Source organism: Lygodium microphyllum, chromosome 7 (genome assembly GCF_053477565.2).
Source record: "Lygodium microphyllum isolate KBCC chromosome 7, Lygodium_microphyllum_v1.1.10, whole genome shotgun sequence".
Lineage (NCBI taxonomy): Eukaryota > Viridiplantae > Streptophyta > Polypodiopsida > Schizaeales > Lygodiaceae > Lygodium > Lygodium microphyllum.
In genome coordinates this window covers 135,078,748-135,099,181 of record NC_141141.1, presented here as the reverse complement: position 1 = coordinate 135,099,181, position 20,434 = coordinate 135,078,748, and the positions used below count along the sequence as shown (strand labels likewise).

The 20,434-nt window shown below is 45.1% G+C and overlaps 1 protein-coding gene across 1 annotated transcript in view; it reads right to left on the bottom strand.

The window, feature by feature from the left end:
- The window catches only part of LOC148033996 (protein unc-13 homolog), a 50,811-nt gene that overhangs the window by 17,701 nt on the left and 12,676 nt on the right, over positions 1-20,434 (bottom strand). The window contains exon 4 of the mRNA XM_087680990.1: positions 11,621-11,903. Coding sequence (XP_087537116.1) covers positions 11,621-11,903 — 283 coding nt within the window. The remainder of the gene's footprint in view (positions 1-11,620; positions 11,904-20,434) is intronic.

The following is a 20,434-nucleotide window of genomic DNA, read 5'->3' as shown; positions in this document are numbered from 1 at the left end:
GACAGCATCAAGTTCATACCAAGATGTCCTGATGTCTACCTCAAATGTAAGTCAACCAATTTGATAGAAACATTTGCTTGAATTGTACCCATGTTGATAGTACTCTACCTTGCATTAAGAGTGTGGATCACCATTGCAATGCATTCCAATTTCTTTCAAGATAGTGGCTGCCCTTCGAATCTTAGAGGATTCGGTGAAGTTTTCCCCCGAATAGGCTACATCAAACTATTGAATAAAAGTCAAGGCTTCCAATCTATCTTGTGTACCACTAGACTCAAACTACACCCCTTTTTCACCCTTGTCATAGTCTTTTGACGCCCCTTTGGCAGGCAAGTTGTCATACACTAGCTGCTGCGAAAAGGTTGCATTTTCTATATTTGCATCATGACCAACACCAAAAGAAACATTTGCACAACCAGCACTCATTTGTTGAGCCCCATAAGCATTTGAGGGTGCAAATGCATTACCAAACATGCCACTTTGCGCCCTAGGCATCATGCCAATGCTGCCATACATAGGGTTATGCATATTACCAGCCATACTCAAATACATTGGGCCTTGCACACCATGCATTGGTTGTTGCATACTACAAGGAGTTGTGCCATACATTCCCATATGTGCTTCCTGACCCACCATAGTATGGAAAATAGTATCACCACCAAAGTATCTTGGTTACCCCATCTTTGCATGCATGTGCGGCTGCCCAAAGCCAATTGTATTGGCACTGCCAATATGGCCTTGCATTTGGGTATCCAATCCCATTGGTACTATTTGCTTTTTCTCATGCCCAACCTTGGGTACATCTTTAGGCTATGATGGCTATCATTTGGAAGCTTCTTATTGCCCAAAAGCCTTTGAAGATGACATCTTCTTCTTGCCCTTGCAATCCTATTTGGGAGAATTCAAAAATCACTAAAACTGTGAATCTTTGGCCAATTGAGCAAAGATGTTAGTTGTAGACTTCAACCAAGCCTTGCACTAGTCATCATATCCTTCATCTCCTTGCTAGTCACTAGCATCTTGTGGCCTTAAAGGACCCGTTTCTTGGTCAACAACTACATTTTCTCCTTTCTATCCATGCTCTAAGCCTATTCCAAGATTAGGCATTGCATTTTTCCCTTCATTATGTGCATTATCAAAATGAGATACAGCACCATTGCTTGATCCCATCTCATTATAAGATTACATATTTGCTGTAAATGCTAAGCTGAACACAATTTTCAACAATCTGAGCAAAACTTTTGGCCTTCAATCAACTGCCTGCATCCCACCAAGTCAAGGGATTTAATGGTATCCTCGCAATGGAACCATGAAACCAACCTTCCTCCTCGGATAGGGTGGTATTAACCTGATTTAACACTAATTACAGCAAGCAATTAATTCATGTGAATTGAAATGCACACTTTACCACTTCAATTTTTGACAATGCACAACCTATTGGCCCCAAAATTGGAGCCTCTTCTAGTATTTCTTTAGCTTTTATTCAAAATGGATGGAGTATAATTGAGATTCTTTGATTCTCTCTACTAATCCAAGTGCCTTTTGTTGTCAAAACTGACCAGCAAGCCTTCAAAACAATTTGCCCCTTGGTTTACTTGGGGCATTGATGTTCACCCTACTCCTTGCGAGACAAGTTTAGCCCCAAATTGACATTGCTTGCCTAGCCTCTTGAATCTCCCAGAGATTCTTTAATTTCAATTACCAGAATATACTTCCTAGGCCCTCAATTCTGAGCATGCACCCCAAGGTGACTGTCAAATCCTGATTTCTGCTGTAAATTAGGGTTTACAGTAGAGATTTCTCAATATCTCCACCTCTGATGACTTAAATTGTTGGAACATGCTGAGGGGAGTTGAGAAATGCTTGTAGGATGAGAGAGAATATCAAAGAGAAATTTCAAACTACAGTCCCAAGAGAAAGGAAGAAATCGATTGCTGCCCTGTCTAAACAGCCATGAAACTGTCTCCACTGATGGAACACACCAAATACGATGTTGTTTGGCTGAAACAATCCTCAAACTGCTGTCATCTACTGATGTAGTCTCTTCAAGCCATGTCATCTGCTCTTGGAGGGTCTCTTGATGGCTGGAAATGGCCTGTGAACTGTTGTAGCAACTACAGCAACCTTTTCTTTATCTCTCTCAACTTGCAATAGGCTAGAATCTCTCTCTCTCCCCCTCCATCTGATCTCCCTCCCCGCCATCGCGTAGCCATCTCCACGAACTCCACCAGCAAACCATCGGGTCACCTACTCGGAGGCCGCCGCGCCATCCCTCAAGCCTGTTCCCGACCCAAAAACTAGCCGCCCACCGCCGTCCGACCAACAAAAAGTAGGGCCACATCATGCCCAATATTCGGACCACTTGTTCGATCCACGTTATCACTCGGACGAAGAAGGGGACCACTTGGACGCGAGGCCCGTCCAATCCACATCACCATTCGAACGCCCAAACGGCCCAATCGGACGCTAGGCAACCAGCTGCCCAAGAACCCACCCACGACCGTCACTCGGACCATCCCCCCGCCACTTGGACGGCCCCGTGAATTAGACTGCCACAGGGACTCAAACCACCGTTCCCCCCCCCCCCAACGACTCGGACAAGGCCCACCGCCGCCTAGCACAAGCCCGACATCGCAGCCATAACCGGCTCTCATCACTCCTTCAGCCCCCCACTTCCCAGGCCCTCGCCACCCCCCAAGCGTCCCCCCCCCTTCAAGCCTACCCCCAACCACAAGCCTCCCGGTGCGTTGCCCCCACACCTGGACCCATCACCCTCCCGGCCAGTCACGCCACCTCCATGTCAAGCCAACACCCCGACAACCTCACCACTGCCCGATCAGACCGCCACCCACCTGCAATGGGGCCAAACAGCCCATGACCCCAACCCGCTAGGCAAGACGAGCGGAGAGATAGGATGGGCTCAAGCAAAGCATCACCGTCGCCAAGCAACCGCACAAGAGGGGAAAAATATGAAAAACACTCGACGATCTGGAGCAGCATGACAAGGTGACAGACTACCACACAAGGAGAAGCATGGAGGCCCTCCGAGATGTATGCAAGATGCACGACCAGGACATTGGCAACATCAAGGAAATCATGGCCGCAATGTGCACAGAAACCGCACACCAAATCAAGGAGGAAATAAGCTCAAAAGTGCAAGAATAGAAGAACGAAATCTACGCAGAGATCACAGCACACTTCACCTCTTGGAAGGTGGACATTGAAACGTCCCTCCAAGAGAGAAATAGGGTGATTGAAGAGCTAAGGCACGAGCTTGATGACTACAGAAACCAGCTTGACCTCCTCAAGAAGGAGAAAGGGGAAATTACCGAAACAACACCTACAAAGGTGCGAACCGAGATCTACGAGCTGAAGACACACATGACAAAGGAGCTCAACACATGGGCAAACATAGTGAAACAAGCACGAGCCAGGGTGGCCGCAAACTCCAAGTGGATTGAAGTAGCGAAGAAGGCACCAACAAAGAAGGAGGAATTTGTGAATGCAACATTGGAGGAGGAGAGAAGGAGAAAACTTAGAGCGCTCCACATTTGGGTGGTAGGATGGACGAAGGGAGACAGCCCCCTGGCAGACGCCAAGAAGATATGTGAAAAGTTGGGAGTTGAGGACCCCACAATACTGGAGAACACATGGCGCGTAGGGAAAGACCTCACCAAAAGCCGACCTCTCATCCTCAAATTTGCCAACCTGGAATCCCGACAAGTCTTCCTCTCTAAAAGGACAGTGCTAAAAGGGGAAAAGTTCTATCTGGAGGATGACCTCACACCCGCACAGCTGGCACACTGTAAGGAATGCATGCCACAAGTCCTGGAAGCATGCAAAGTGGGGAAATGGGTAGTATACCCATACGGCCGTGTCATCCTCACAGGTAAACACCAATGACGGGACGCGACCTATGAGACCCGCCTGAGGTTTGTAGTATGGAACTGCAACGGAGCTATGAAGACAGACGCGGGACTATTCCAAGAGACCTTCACCGACAAGGATATCATCCTATACACAAAAACCCACAAGAGCCTAGGCACACACTTACTTGAAGTGAGGGGATACAGATGGGAGACGGCATGCTGCCCTAGAGCCCGAACAAAAGGAGGGACGACCCGAGGGTCCAGAGGAGTCGCAGTGCTGTACAAGGAGGAGTTACAGCCCATGGTGCAAGTCATGCGGAAAGATGAGGAGGCCTGGTTAATGTGGATACAAATACACACAGATCGGCTTCAAGACATCTACATGGCAGTGTGCTACTTCCCCCCAGCACACTCCCCATATGCGCCACAAAAGGGGGAGTCACCATACCTACCACTATACGAGGACATCATGCACTACTCCAACTTGGGGGATGTCATGCTGGCAGAGACTTCAATGCCCACAAAGCACAGAGACAGACTCCCTTCTTCGAGCACGAAGACCACATATACAAACAAATAGCACCGGAGGAGATAGGGCTGCATCCTCAACGGGCTGGACAGATGGCCAGGATCGGACACCCTCACATGCTTCCCACATAAGCATGCAGCTAATTGCAACAAACAAGGGGCACCAGGAGCACCTACACAGAAACTGGGAGCAAGCACAATGGATTACATACTAGGGCCCCTATCGCTTATCCCTGACATCCAATCATTCAGAATATCACCCTGCCCGCTCACAATGGCTGCCGACCATGCCTACCTATAGTTTGATATCGCCTGTAGATATGACCCAACCCCCCCCAACAAGCAGCCTCCCTAGATTCCCCAGGTACCACTTCAACAAGTTAACTATGAGCGCTTATTCCGACCACCTCTATTGGAGCCTGCAAGAAATGAACCCCTACTCACCCTTGGAGGAGATCACAGCACAACTGGCGGAAACACTCCACACTTCCGCGGCCAAGTACTCCCCCCACACATCCCCCCGTCCCTCCCCTCCGGACAAGAATGTCCCACTGAATAGTTGGTACGACGCAAAGTGCAAGGAAACCCGGCTCCATCTTCAACAGGACGAAGCACGTACACATGCACAAACAGGCACAGCTAATCTTCCGTCGCCTCGTACGAAGGAGGAAACGGACCTACCTATCCAAAGTGGAACGCGAATTCTACCAGCTATTCTTGGGACACAAGACAGCAAGGAGGCGTGGAAGGTATTCCACGAGCCCCGTGCTCAGAAACCCATTACCTCCCCAAACACATAGCATGCATATACGACCTCACTATACCAAATACCTGAGCAACCCCGGCTGCCCCGACCACCAGGGAGCAAACCCGAGTCATCTACATTCTTTAGCATGGAGCGAGTTCAAGATGCCATTGGCAAACTACAGAATGGTCGAGCCCAGGACCATGAAGGCTTAGTAGCGGAGCACCTGACCCATGGCTGGGATGTACTTGCACCCCTTCTAGCCCACATGTTCAACAAAGCCTTATGTGAGGGCTTCCTTGCTAGCTGGTCGGCCAACACCATAATACCTATCTTGAAGGCTGGAGATCCCATGGCCCCCACAAACTACCGAACAGTCATGGTTGGCCATGTACTAGCCAAGCTCTATGGATCCATCTTAAACCATGAGTTGAGCAAGTGGGTGGAGCAACACTAGCATTGCCCAACTGGACAAGCATGGTTCAGGAGGGGGTACTCCACTCTTGACCATATCCTCACTTAGAGCCATTATAGAGGAGGGCAGGGCACACGAGAGGCGGGTATACTGCTACTTCATGGACTTCCACAAGGCCTTTGACACGGTACCACGAGCTAGGCTCATGCAAAGACTACAAGAATTGGAGGTCCTGCGCAAAATGCATTGGGGGATACTAGCACTATACGAATCAGTCATGGGCCAAGTCCGAACACCAGGGGGGTTGTCAAAGGAGATAACCAGCACCATTGGAGTTAAACAGGGATGCCCATTCTCACCTACTTTATTTGGTCTCTACATTGATGAGATATCAGAGTACATGGATAGATTGGGAGGGGAGGAATCTAACCTAGGAGGGATACCGATACCCATCTTCCTATACGTGGATGACATAGTTCTCATCTCCAGTACGCCCGAAGGGCTATAGTGCCAATTGGAGGCACTACGGGCCTTCTGCCAGGATAAAGACCTGACCATGAACCTGAGGAAGATCAAGGTCATGGTGTTCAACACTTCAACCCAATGGATTCGATGGTCAATACCCCCCTTAACATACGGCACGGAAACCATGGAAGTGACACGAGGCTATGCAGCCCTCAAATCCAAAAGGAGAACCAATGCACCCGCATACAATTCTAGGAGCCCCATACAAAGCTCTAGCTATTTAACACTCTGGTCACACCAAGTCTCTTGTACGGGGCCCCCATATGGGGATCCAGTCTCTACCACACCAGGAGGGCCACAAAACCAACCACTGCCTCAGGAGGAGGCCACCTATTAGGGATGGAAGCAGATGGAGAGACCCCTCATACTTATGATCTCACGGATGATCCGGAGCACGCCCTCTGTGCCACACGAGATCATCAGAGCAAAGATGGGGGCACCGCCCATCGTAGCCGAAGCCCTCTTCCAAACAGTGACCTTCTTGCACCAACTATGGGACTTGCCCCGGCATCGGTACCCTAGACTCATGCTGGAGTCGTTCAAACAGCTAGCACTACAAGGGGCCACTAAATGCTGGTATGCCCGAACAGAGACCTGCCTACGGCCACATGGCCTACACTTGGACCACCTCCCCCCACTCCAATATAGCCTAGATTGCCCCCACCTGGATTTCAGCCAGGCGGAGGTGAATCGTATCATCAGAATGGACATCATTCAGCTACACACAGCTAAGACATGGATGACTCCTACAAAAGACCTAGGGACAAACAAGGCTTTCTATCAAGAGCACTTCCTACACATATCTCCGAACGGCTTCATTACCCGCCCAAGCTACATGGACACACACATGTCCCATGGAGTCAGAAGCGCCATCGGACAGATCCGTACATCTTCACACCAGCTACGAGTCGAGCAGGTAGATACGGGGCCCACCCCCTCCCCCTAAAAGATCGGATCTGCCAAATCTACTAGCTCGAGCCGAAGACAGAAGAATGCTACATATGTAGGTGCCCAGCGTACTACGAGATCCGAGGATGCTTCCATTGAATGTTCAGAGAAGCATTCGGGCCACTCTCCAAAGTGATGGATTTCAAGGACTAGAGATGCCTTGGGCTCTTCTTGCTAGAAATACGGCGCCATAGAGACCACCTCCTCCGGACCTCAAAGCAAAGACAGAGAGCCGCCCAACACCTGCTCACAAAATTCTCCTGAGAGCCAACTGCCATCCCCACCCCTAAGCCCCTACCAGCCCCACTGACCTCCCGGCCGCGAGGGACCACCCTAGCCATAGTCATGGCAAGAAGCAAAGCCCAGCACCCACGGCAACCGGCCCCCACCGCCGCCCCCGCAGGAGGCACGTGTCAAAGATGCAAGGGATACTACGCCGCCACTCGAGAGCCCTGCCCTGCCCTGCCGATTCAACCTCTCGATGTTAGATAGACCCATGAAGGACATTTTAGGATGACCAAGCTCCATGAGCAATTCCACACCATACTTGGAACACATATGAATTGTACCCAGTCTATATACCATTTTGTACCTACTCAATTAGTTTACCATAGCATTAGATGGTAGCTTTACTGGGACCTGGAAAGTTTCCCAAACATTTTGTATGTAACATTTTGGTCTCATAGGCCAACTTGGCCTTTCGTAGACGTTAATATAACTTTCTTTCTTTCTCTTCTCTCTTTTTTTTCGTAAAAGGTAATTGTATTAATTATGAAAAAAATGTACAAGTTTACATGATTACAAGATACACGATGGCTCTAAGTCATCTTGTGTAAAATCTCTCTCTCTCTAAAGTAGTAAATGACAAAAGGGTTACAAAAAGCCATGGCAAAGACGCAGAGGAAATTGCCATATGCCAGGGAAGTAAGTCCTCCCGAGGGAGTAAGTCAGAGTGCCGAATGAGATCTATCTGCCAATGCAAAAGGCCTTTAAGCCTAGCAATATGTCCCTGAACATTATAGGCTGAATCAAAAAGAAAAGCATTCTGAATGGTCCAATTGTGCCAATAGCCCTAGTATCTAAGAAAGTGAAACAAGATCTTCATATGCAACTGAGCCGGTGTGGGGTATTTGGGCCGCGCAAAAACCCAGTCAAAAGGGCTTAACGAGAAGCAGACCACTGCTCGCCAAACTGCCGACAAGAGTTATCAGATTTTCTTAGCAAGAGGGCAAGAAATAAATCGATGAGGGATCGATTCCACACTGGTGGTGCAAAAGAAACAATTGCCGTTGGAGATTCGATGCTTGGAAAGGGCTGAAGCAAGAGGAACACCACCAATCATCACCCTCCAAAGAAAGACCTTGCATTTGAAAGGTGTCTTGTTCAACCAGCCCTCCATCACAGTTACCTTCCACCATGACTGAGGTTTATGCAAACCCCATACAGTATTAGCTTTAGTAAGCAGCCATTCATGATCTTTAATCAGAAGATGATACACCTGGTTAGCTGAGGCCTTTTCCAAATTCAGCCGGCTTGCAAGGTCCCAGTCCTGCCAAGGACGATCCAAAGCAAGGGCAGCAAAGGGTTGTCTACATTGGAGCACCATCAAAAGCTGAACCCATAAATCATGGTATCCACGAGGGATCCTGAAAAGCCTCCTAGCTGTACAAAACGACATCAACACATTGCGACTGGCAAGGGTGGCATCTGCAACTGAAGTCAAGCCCAAACGTGCCATGCAGTTAAATTTTGGTCTGAGCTCATGTTTACCTTCCCAAGAAAGTAATCGCAAGACTGCCAACAATTCCAATTGGAAAGAGTTAGTAGCTAAGCGGTCCTCTGCTAGATGCCACTGAGCCTTCTGGAGAACCAATTTCCAGGAACATACCAAATGAGCAAGCAGGGATGATGAAGGACTAGAAACCGCAAGTCTGCATTAAGAACGTGCCACTAGGAGCTCCGAATTTGGGTATTACCATGCACAAGTCCGTGATCCTCAATAAAATAATGAGCTATAAAAACCCACGGGTGATGATCCAAGCACATGGCACGAAAAAGAGACCAACGGAGTGCCAACATATGAGTTTCGGCATCCAAAATAACCCACTACCCATGCATTTGGGGGTACATGCATGCGACCAAGAAATCCATGAAATGCCTGCATGCAAGGAGTCATTCTTCCATAACATAAAACGAATGTACTGAGTTAGAGCATTCAATGTAGTAGTAGTCCAAGGCAGCAGTGGCAAGAAATATGTGAGCATTGGCAACATAATTGTCTGAGCCAATTTGAGGCGAACATGGAACGGCCAAGCCTGCAACTTCCAATAGAAAAACTTAGCTGCGAGTTTCTGAGAAATCCACTGAAGTAGTTGCTTCGGCCGAACATCAACACCCAACAAGTACCCAAGGTGCCTGACAATGGAACCACGAGAAACAACCATTCCCTACCAGTCTAGTGACTGTAAATCTGACTCCGTGCAACTGAGAATGGCTGATTTCAAAGCATTGATACGAAGGCTAGAAGCATGACCAAAAAGAGTCCAAACATCCAATGCTTTGCGAAGATTATCCTTGTCCGCACACAAAATCATAAAGCTATCATCAGCCGAGGATTGACTAATGAAGTGCTGTCCAAAAGGAAGAGACAATCCCGCCAACTGAGTAGAAGTTGCCATATGAGATAACATCGAAAGAACCGAATGAGTCGCAAGGGCAAAAAAGAGAGGACTCAAAGGGCAACCCTCTCTCATAGAACGTGCAAGGACAAATGGCTCGGTAACACCACCATTCAGCATAACTCGCGAAGAAGCCTCAACACTAATGGTGTAGATCAAAGGAGACATCCAAGTACCAAAGCCCATCAGAGTCTACTCTTTACGTATGCAAAGAGGGGGGATTCTTGCTGATCGTTTGTCTTTCCGTGGATAATCTTCTGCTCACAGGGACATATGCTAATCAGATTTCAGCATTCAAGGAAAATTTGCAACAAACTTTTGAAATGTCAGATTTGGGGCCTTTACATTACTATTTGGCATTCAATTTATTCACGATACTAATGGCATTGGATTGTCACAATCCAGATATATTGGTGAACTCCACGAGAGATTTGGCTTCCAAGGCTGCAAGCCACTTAGCACACCAATGGAGACTGGACTCGAGCTATCTTTGCATGATGACAGTGATCTGTTTGACATTCACACATATCCTCGAGTAGTTGATGCCTCATTTATTTATGCAACACAAGGCCAAATATTCAATTTGCAGTTTCAACCCTGAGCAGATAAATACATAGCCCACGCATGTCACATTGGTAAGCTATGAAGTATGGCTGAGACTACTACAGTTGAATGTGTACGGCTGAGATGTTTATTGGCTAATCTTGATGTATCCATCATGGAGTCTACTCTTTTGTTTACTGATAGTCAAAGTGCCATTGCAGTGGCATGGAACCCAGTGTTTCATGCTACATGCAGGACATATCAGCCTTGTCTACTTTCCTACCAATAGAATTGTGGCAGACATCTTCCCCAAAGCTCTTCCTCGTGACAAATTTGAAGCATTTCACAATGCTTTAAATTTGATCTCCTTTGGTGGATGATCCTTGTATGCTAATAACTTTTCACTCCAAGGGGTTTTGTTGGGTTTGACTCACGCCTACACTCACACAGGAGTGTCGGTGATCCGCGATATGACACTGAGGCACTTTTTACTCTCCTTATGAGAGATTCTTTCCACCAATTATGTTTTCTATTTTATGTGCTTATGTTACACAATTCAGGCACTTATCGTGTTTTACACCTTTCAGGTGTGAACACACATTAACAACCCTAAGGTTTTAAGGGTTGTACTTTGTACTTTTGTTACACTCTTTGGTAATCATAGTGGGAGTCGTGCTGTGTCTTCACTCTCCTTTTTTTTTTTCGTAAATGTGTCTTCACTCTCTCTCTCTCTTCACTATCAACTGTGTACTCTCAGCTGAGCTTCGATCTTCCATATCTCACAAACTTCAAACAAAACTTCAGCTCTGATTGATTCCGGAATTATGTAGAGGATGAGCACCACACATAATTTAATTAAATAACAGAACTTCAACTCTAATTAATTGAGGAAGTATGTAGATGATAACCAGTGGGATCCCATCAAAACAGACAATTGATAAGCGATGAGCCATGATTCTTATGTGTTGAAACAAATAGGCAACCATTTGGGAGCATTTGCACGCAAGACTTCAAAAAATGAGCTTGTGAAGCACAGGTAGTATACACAAGACAGATCTAAATGTTAGATAGCAGAAGCCTCGTGAATCAGTTCTGTAACCCCTTTCATGCAATATACACAGAGGCACAGAGGCCCCTTGATTTCTGAGTAAAATGAGAAACTTCTGATGCCATGCTTTTGAGCCACATAATATTAGCATCATAGTCATTACCATAGAGCAGCAACAAAACAACAAGAATTTGTAGGAAAGTCTGCCATGGTAAATACATTTTTAAACATACTTGCACAACTCCAGAACACAGATATAGAAGGTTGCACAGACTCTTGGCCCATTATGATCACACAAAATACTAAGCAAAGACTCTTTACCTGTAATGAATGGTGGCAGATCCAAGGCAACGTCAATCCCTTCATGTAGCTGTCTCACTGCCGAAATCTTTTGGATGTACTCATGCCCACTGCCATTACTGTCACCTTTTGCTTCATCATTCATATGCATGTGCTCCGTTGACAATGTTACAATTGACAGTTCTTCTGAAGCAGAGGTTGAATCTGTTGAAAGACCTCCAAAGGATTGCACATGATTTGATGATTGACCAGATACATTACAATCATCCACAAGTACATTACCCTCTTCCAATCCTGGATTGGCCTGAAAGTTGTTTTTTTCATAAGAAAGCTCAAGGTCAGTAAACTGTGAGCAGAATGCACATGTATCATTTTTATCCACCCAAAGCCCTGCCCAATCTTTCAACTCAGAAAATATACTTTGTGCCTATGGTCAAGCTGTGACAGAAAATATACCCTCCCCTGTAGAGTAGATAGGAATCATCATGCAGAAAAGGATTCTAACCCAAAAATTTATTATCAACCATCTTATGGGTTATCCCATGCAAGTTTACTACAAGAGAGAAAGTGAAGATGATATGGATACAGAATATTGTCTTCACCAAGCAAACACAGATGGGGTAATGTTATGCTAATGCAATTCAGAACACAAGATGGCTACAACGATAACTGCCACACGCAAATCCAAATGGGGACCAGAGTTACATCATAAGAGCACAAAACAGAGAAAAAACAGTATTGGAACTATACAGAATATGAGAGTGCTTCACAGTAAAGATAAAATTGGCTGACCTAGTTGGACTTAAGTCTGCAAACTCTGGTCAGACCAGCTGAACAGCCAGATTAGTAGTCCCGCCACTAACCCTTGCCAGAGCTAACGTTCATAGCAGAACCCCATCCTTTCATCAGGTTATCATTCTCCCACTAAATTTTGCTTCAGGGCCTCCTTCAGTGAAGGACACTCTTTCCCCAGGAAAATTTTAACTTCATGTTCCATTGTTAGGGCCTGGATTACAATCAGTTTAAGCATGTAAATGTGAAACTACCCTGATATGTCAATGGGACATAGATGTCTTTTGTATCTCCTGCTAACGTTGCAACTTGTCAGTGCGATGAATGAAGATGATGAGAATGGCACAGCACTCCCTGTCTATCTCTGTCTCTATTCTCTTAAGTTCTTTGCTTTAATGATGATCATTTTCCGTAATGCTGTGATTTTGGATTGCATGGGCAGCAACCAATGAAGATCCTCCATTGTCTCATGATGTCCTCAGAAAGGGAGAGAATCTGAAAGCTGGGGGCTGAGAGTGATAATGATCAAGATCAGGGATGTATGAACACAAGACAACTCCTAATTATAAAGGATTTCAGGGCACTTGTCCTACTGTCAAAACTAAAGCCATTTATTCTTGTTAATTTTGCATTAATTGCTTTTTGGGCTGTTTTAAGGAGACTATATCAGGGATTAATGCACCATCATATGTTTGAGTGCAAACCCCAATATTTGTGGCTCAACACCCCCTCTCATGCCCAAAAAGGATTGTGTCGAAGATGGACCGTAAGTCATGTCTCCACCCTCTTTTCACAACTAAACCCAAAGCAGCCAGGGCATCAATCCATGGGTGTAAGTCATGTCTCCACCCTCTTTTGATAACTAAAAGGTCCAACCCCAAGGCAACCAAGGCATCGGTCAATGGGTGCACGTCAACTACCCAAAGAACCTAGCGAGACTACACAAAAGATGGATATCTTCTTTCAACTAGCCCTATTTAAAGGGTTTCACTTCTTTTTTCATGGCTCTTAATAACAATCAGGGAGGAAATACAACATTCTCTACAAATAGAATCTATGCAGTGCAAGACAAGGTAATTGAGGTAAAATATGCACTGCATGCTGATTAGCCTCTTAGCCCCAAAACATGCTTAATTAATGTAAAAATCTTAAAAAGGGGAGCAGTTCGAGAGAGTTAAAATGGGGAGAGGTTTTAGATTGTTGTGAACCCAAACTTTTTATAAATAGGCATGCTACCTGTTTTAGCAGATTGCACGTGCTAGGTCTTTGCTGTTGACACCCCATTTGCAGAGGATATCTCAACCATCGGAGCTACCCATCATCACCCTCCATCATTAGGCGCTGCTGTCCAGCCATTCGAAACTGTTCGTGACTGTTTCCAGCCCTCTTTCTACTGCTGTCAGCCAGGCGACTTGTTGCTGAACACTCCCCAGCTATCATACAGCTTGCCCAAGCTGCGTTTTTAGGTTCCAATAGCTGCTGCCCAGCCATCAGCGTCTCTTCTCCAGGTGTCACCATCACTTTTGCAGCCTGCATTTGTGCCTTCTCTCTCTTGACAGCTGCATTTGCTGCATACTCTCTCTCTTCTACTTGTCTGGCATCAAATCCGAGTCTCCTGATTGCATTTGCTGGTGTCTAACACCTTCGGAGGCTGCCATCTGCGTTTCGGGATCCATCAAGAGTACGACACACTCTCCAACTCATTACCTCTATCTCGGTCCTTAACAAAAGAGAGCTCGAGGTTTAATATTCATTCCTTGCATGGTCTGTTTGCTGCATGAGCATTGTATATTCAATACTCATTCACTTTTTCATTCATAATGTTCATTGTCTCTAAGTTACCCTAACCCTAACAGTATTCTATGTTCACTTTGTGCTTTGTCATACGACTGTCTTGTGTTTAATATGTTCAGAGTATTTCTTTACACAAGGGTGACTAGGATAGCTGTGATAAAGTCTATTGTAGTAGACTTTCTGCCTCTAAGTGAGATGCTGAGCATATGGTGAATTCAAGCCAACCACCCTTTGAAGAAGGGAAAGGGAGGTATGCACAGATGCAACAAGTCTTCATCCTTGGAAGCACCCCCACAAATACACATTTTTGCCTCATCCATAGCGCTCCATTTTATATCAACACAATGCAAATGTATGGGGAGATGCAAGGAGTAGAGTTGAGTGTAATGCTTAAACAAAATGCTCTGTTTTATATCAACACAAAGCCAATGTATGGGGAGATGCAAGGGGTAGTGTTGAGTGTAATGCTCAAACAAAATGCTATGCAAAGCGCAATGGTACCACTTGAACAATGCCACCATAGGGAAATTGTTCACTTGCCCAAGCACCCTTTTACAACCATGAAACATCAAGATGCAAATGGATGATGATACAAAGGTATGAATGAATTAGTACAATGCCCAAGACATTGTCAGCACCAAAAGAAGAAAAACTTCCGAAAGCACCCCCTCTAATCCTAGCGCACTTGCTAGCAGCCCCATCTTCTCCAACAAGATAGAGCATGTGGGCTTTCACTATTTTATCCGAGAACAAGTTGAGCAAGTCTATCGGCCTTGCTTATGTGTCGTCATCTAACATCCATATTGACTTGCTTACAAAGTTAGTCAACCAACCAATCCTTGAGCACCTATACCAACAGAATGGTCTTGGTCAAATCTTCCCTTTAATATGAGCATGATGAGGCATGGAGCCCATCACTTCTCCTTCCACCTTTTGGTGGTGAGAGGGGGTGGTTTAACCTACGCATACTTATAAGGGACCATTAGGGAAAAGAAAATGCATCAACATTAAGCTTTTCATAAACCCTAAATCTCAAATGCACGAATGTTTCAAGTGTCCCATAAGCAAGCCCATGAACTTTGATTGGTTCTGTCTCTATAAATAGAAAGTGTGTTGGATCAATTGCATCCCAGTTCATCATCAGTCTGCCCAGTCCAATGGCTGCCATTTTCATCAACTGGCTGCTGCCCATCATTTCAAGGTGTTGTCATGACCACCTGCTGCTGCCGCCCTGATCATCTAGAGACTGCCAACACCTGCATTTGGTTGCAGCTACTGAGGTCACCATCTAGTGCTGCATTTGCTTTAGTGCCCAGCCTGTCCACATCATTAGCTTTTGTCACCATCAGTAGAACAAGCTGTAGCATCCCTCGACCTCCTCTAGCTGTTGGTTGACTGTCACATCATCAAACCAGTTGCTAGTTGCTGCCTTTTGGAGTTTTCTGCCCATTTCTCTACTCCGATTGGTGGTTGCTGCAGTCAAGATCTGTCTCCGATGGATGATACACTCTTAACGCCTCCCTCAACCCGCTCCCACAAATCAGATTGCTCTGCCCATGAGTATAGTGTGGGTATAGTGTGCAACCATTCATTATTAAGTATTCTTATTCATTCAATTGCACCATCTTCTCCCTATTCAAGTTTTGTGTTTTTGATTGCATTATTGTGTTTCTATTTGAGTTACTCTGTTATAGCTATGTTCATACACTTAGTGTTTCTCCATGCAAATCCTAGTATATCTTCGCATGGTATCCAAGCTTGTGTTCTACTAAGGAGTATCATGTGGCTATTGTGAAGCCTATAAAGAAATACCCTAATGCAAAAACATAAATGAAAGAGTACAACAAAGTATAAACTCAATAGAACATAGTTAGGGTTAGGGTAACTTTGAGAAAATGAATACACTGATGATCTAAATGAATGAATAAATATAATACAATGCTCATGCAGCAAACAAACCATGCAGGCAATGAACACTATACCCCGAACTCTCATGTATCGAGGTCCAGAACAAAGGTAATGACTTGGAGAGTGTGTCGTACTCCTAACAAATCCCGAAATGCAGCAAGGCAACCTCTGAGTGTCGAATAGCAGCAAACACAGCAAACAATGATGCCAGCGGATCAATGTCAAACAGACAAAAGAATGCAAAAACCACCAAACGCAGCCTCTAGGGAGAGTATGACTATCAGGCGGCAGTAGCAGTTGCAGCAGCAACAACAGCAATAAAATGGGGCACAAAAGAGGATGACAACAGCCTAGCAACAGCAGGAGTAGCAAATGCAGCCTCTGGGAAGTTGTGGACAGCAAGACAGCAATTGGCTACAACAAACATAGCAATAGGACAGGTCGCCTTGTGGTTCATAGCACATGGAGGGCAAAGATCGCATGGAGAAGGCTAGGAACAAGCACTAAAAGGGTGTAAACAATGTCGGGAAACTTCGGCTAAGATGTCCTCCGCGAACGGGGTGTGGCCAAAGAAACTAAAGGACCTAAAACATGCAAAAACGAGATTGGGCTGAATGGAGGACAGCCTACCTATTTATAGAAAGTTTCAAGGCCTTGAACCTCTCCCTGTTCTAAACTCTCTCAAACTATTTTCCTTTTAGGATTTTTCTTTAATTAAACATTTTTGGGGCTGTTCAAGAGACTAATTCAGCATGTAATGCATATTTTAGCTCAACACACCCTCTCAAGCCCAAAAACTAGGCTAGAAAGAAAGGCCAACCCAAAGTTTTGTTTGTTTTTGTTTTCACCCCAAGCTGTCCCATCCCAAAGCAACCAAGGCATCGGACAAAGGGTGCGCATCAATTGCCAAGTGGCCTACCAAGACTACAAAGGCAATAGTTATCTTACCAAGGGAATCCAAATGGTCACCCTAGAGAGGCCCGCACATGAAACAAAGTGTGCATATTAGCCGCTCAGTGGCCTACCAAGTCTTGCAAAGGTGAATGGAACCACAAAGAACTTTTTTCCTCTTTTTTTTGTTAGGTGTATGTAAAAGATGGGTTGCATTTGATTAAGGGGAGATTAAAGGTCAAACCCAAAACCTTCACAAAATATGCAAGCTATCCCTACCACTACTAGGTGTCAATGACAAAGGAATAGGCTAAGGCTATATAAAGCAAATATGGAGGATAGCTGGAGAGGCAAACAAGTTTGCGAAAAGCAAGCTAGCAAAGCTAAGTGAGTAAGGGAGACTACCTTGGACACTACCATGTGTAATGCCATGAATATGATGGATCTAAAGTCAACCACCCCAAAAGACCAAAAACACAAAATCCAAATGCATGTTTACAAGAACATAATGCCAATGCACCAGAGTTATGCAAGAGGCAATACGAGTGTGATCATGCTCATGCAAAATGCTATACAATGGTGCCACTTGGACAATGCCCTCACAAGAAAATTGTTCACTTGTCCAAGCATACTTTTACAATCATACCATCCTGATGATGTATGAAGATACAATGTAGAAGATACATAATGCTTGAAAAAGAAACTGTAAACAACATCTCCTCACTGCCAAGAGAAGAAAGCCGCTCCCTCTCAAATTGGAAGGGAAAGCTAGAGAGAAACACCCTCTCCTTGTCAATCTAAAGAAGTAGGGGAGGGTGTACCCAAGCCGATTCTAGCTAGCAAATACTGAAGCACCGGCCAATCAACCACCCACCTTGGTCAATATGCCAGTAAATTTATTTGATGAAGGCACAGACTCTAGATGGATGGCAAAATGCTCTCTCGTATAATGGGAGTGGACTCCTATATGCCGCATTCATGGGGTGATAATCGGATTGTCCGCAAGGGCAATGGCACTCTAGTTGATGTAGTAGACAATGGTAGGAGAGTCGCATGGAAACTAAAGCACCACTAGTAAGCTTCTCAAGTAGATAGCCTCCATAGTACCATCGGAGAGAGCCCTATACTCCGCCTCGGCTATGAAAGCCACCACTCTCTCCTGCTTATGGCTGGCCCAAGAGATGGGGGCCGTGTCCAAGGTAAAGAGTCAGTGTACCCTTGCAAACATAAATTAGAACAACCATAAGAAAATGTACACCGCAAATATCTCAAAAGACGAAGACATGCAATCCAATATGACAGCCTAGGTACAGTCAAATACTGACTAAGCAAACTAACTAAGTAAGCTAAATCTGGCCTAGTGTGAATCAACCAAACGAGTTTTCCTACCGCAAATCTATAGGTGTGCTCACCGACCTAAGGTATCCTTAGAAAGATGAATAGTGGGATCGAGAGACGTGGCCACTGGCTGTGTTTAATCAATGCAATATTGGTCCACTAACTGAACAACGTACTTCTCTTCTAACACAAAAATACCTCCCCCAAATCGAACTACCTCCATCCCCAAAAAATATGACATCTCAAAAATAGCAAAAAGCTGAGCCTTAATTTCTACTATGGCACCAAGTTCTGAGCTAGTGGTAAGTAAATCCTTATCGCATAGCAAAATATAGCTGACCCCCTCTGAAGTAATATGTACATATATGCTCGGGTCATAAGTAATAGAATGGTATCCATGATTTCAAAGGAAGTTATCCATCCTCTGAAGTGATACATACATATAAGCTCAGCTTCTACTCATAAAGAGCTTTCCACAAGTGAAAGATCGTACCTTTCTAGTCAGCAAAAGAAAATTCAAGTGGCTATTCCACATAGACTTCCTTCTCCAAATAACCATTCAGAAAGGCACTCTTGATGTCCATCTAATAGATTGGCTAACTATTGTAAGCAGCAAGTGCAACCAACAAACGAAATAAGGTCAACTATGCAATAGAAGCAAAGGTTTCTTCATAGTCAATGCGTTGCTTTTGCCGAAACCCTTGCACCACAAGATGAGCCTTATACTTGTCTAAAGTCCCATCAGCCTTAAGCTTAGTCCTAAAAACCGACTTCATCCCAATAACTTTCTTGTGGCTCGGACAATCCACCAAGGTCCATGTCTCATTTCAGTTAATAGTCTCTAGCTCCTCCATGGCTTCATGCCATTGGGAATGCTGAAGAGCAACTCAGAAAGGGCTATGTAATCAGCTGTAAGCAACGATGCAAATGATGCTTAAGGGCCAAGCCAAACATATCTTTTGCGACCCTTCGAGTGAAATCTAGTGGAAGGATCCCCAAATCCCACATGGTCTACTAGTACTAGTAAGGTAACGGGTCTCACAGAGAAGCCTAAGAGTGAAAGAATTCGCAGGTGGATTAGGAGCATGCAGTAGACGTGGCTCAAAAGACACTATCTCCGAAGAAATAATGTGAGGAAAGGGCTCAATGTTCAATGCGGAAAACTTCACAATGTCTCTCTTATCAAACACTACACTTCTCCAAATGATCACCGTGCTTGTCCAAGGATTGAACAGATGATAAGCTTTCCTTCAAAAAAGTATCCTACAAAGATTAGGAAATCAACTCAGGGAGTGAGCTTGTCTATCTTATCATTAGGGGTGTACACGTATCCACAGCTTCTAAAGACTCTAAAGTGAGAAACTACATGCCAAGAGCCAAATAATGCCTCATACAAAGGCCTTTGGAAACATCCATAGTCGGGCACTGGTTGAGGATGTACACCGAAGTGTTAACAGCCTCCACCCAAATGAGCTCAGGGAGCTCTGTTGCAAATAGTATACAGCATTCCATATTCATGATAGTCTCGTTCCTATGCTCTACGACTCCATTCAATGAAGGGGAGTAGATAGAGGTAAGTTAGCGTGAGATGCTATGCTCCCATAGAAACTCAAAAAGCTCATGGGAGGTGAACTTGCCTCCACTGTCACTCCTCATGCGTCGTCCTACACAACGACATCGGACTTATACTTGAGAAAATACACCCACATGTATTGAGAATGATCATTCACAATCAAAAAAGAAGTATAGTGCACTATCCAATGCGGCAGTGGATATCAGCCCACAAAGATCAACATGAATCAATCTAAGAGACACCTTAGTTCTATATGTGGACTGCTAAGGGAATAGGGTACAATGCTGCTTTTTGAGTTGACATGCTTTACAGATATCCTACGATAGCTTCAAGTGTGAAAGGCCATCAATCATCAATTGACACGGCAACTCATAAAGAGAGTTGTGTCTGAGGTGTACTAAGCGAAAATGCCAAAGATGCTCCATACTCGTAGGTTCCCATGCAGTGACTAAAGCCTACAAGCAATGAAACTTAGAGCCCTTGTCTATCAGCTCAGAAAAGAAACTATGTGGTGTGGTACAGGCCTCTAGGTTGTGCTT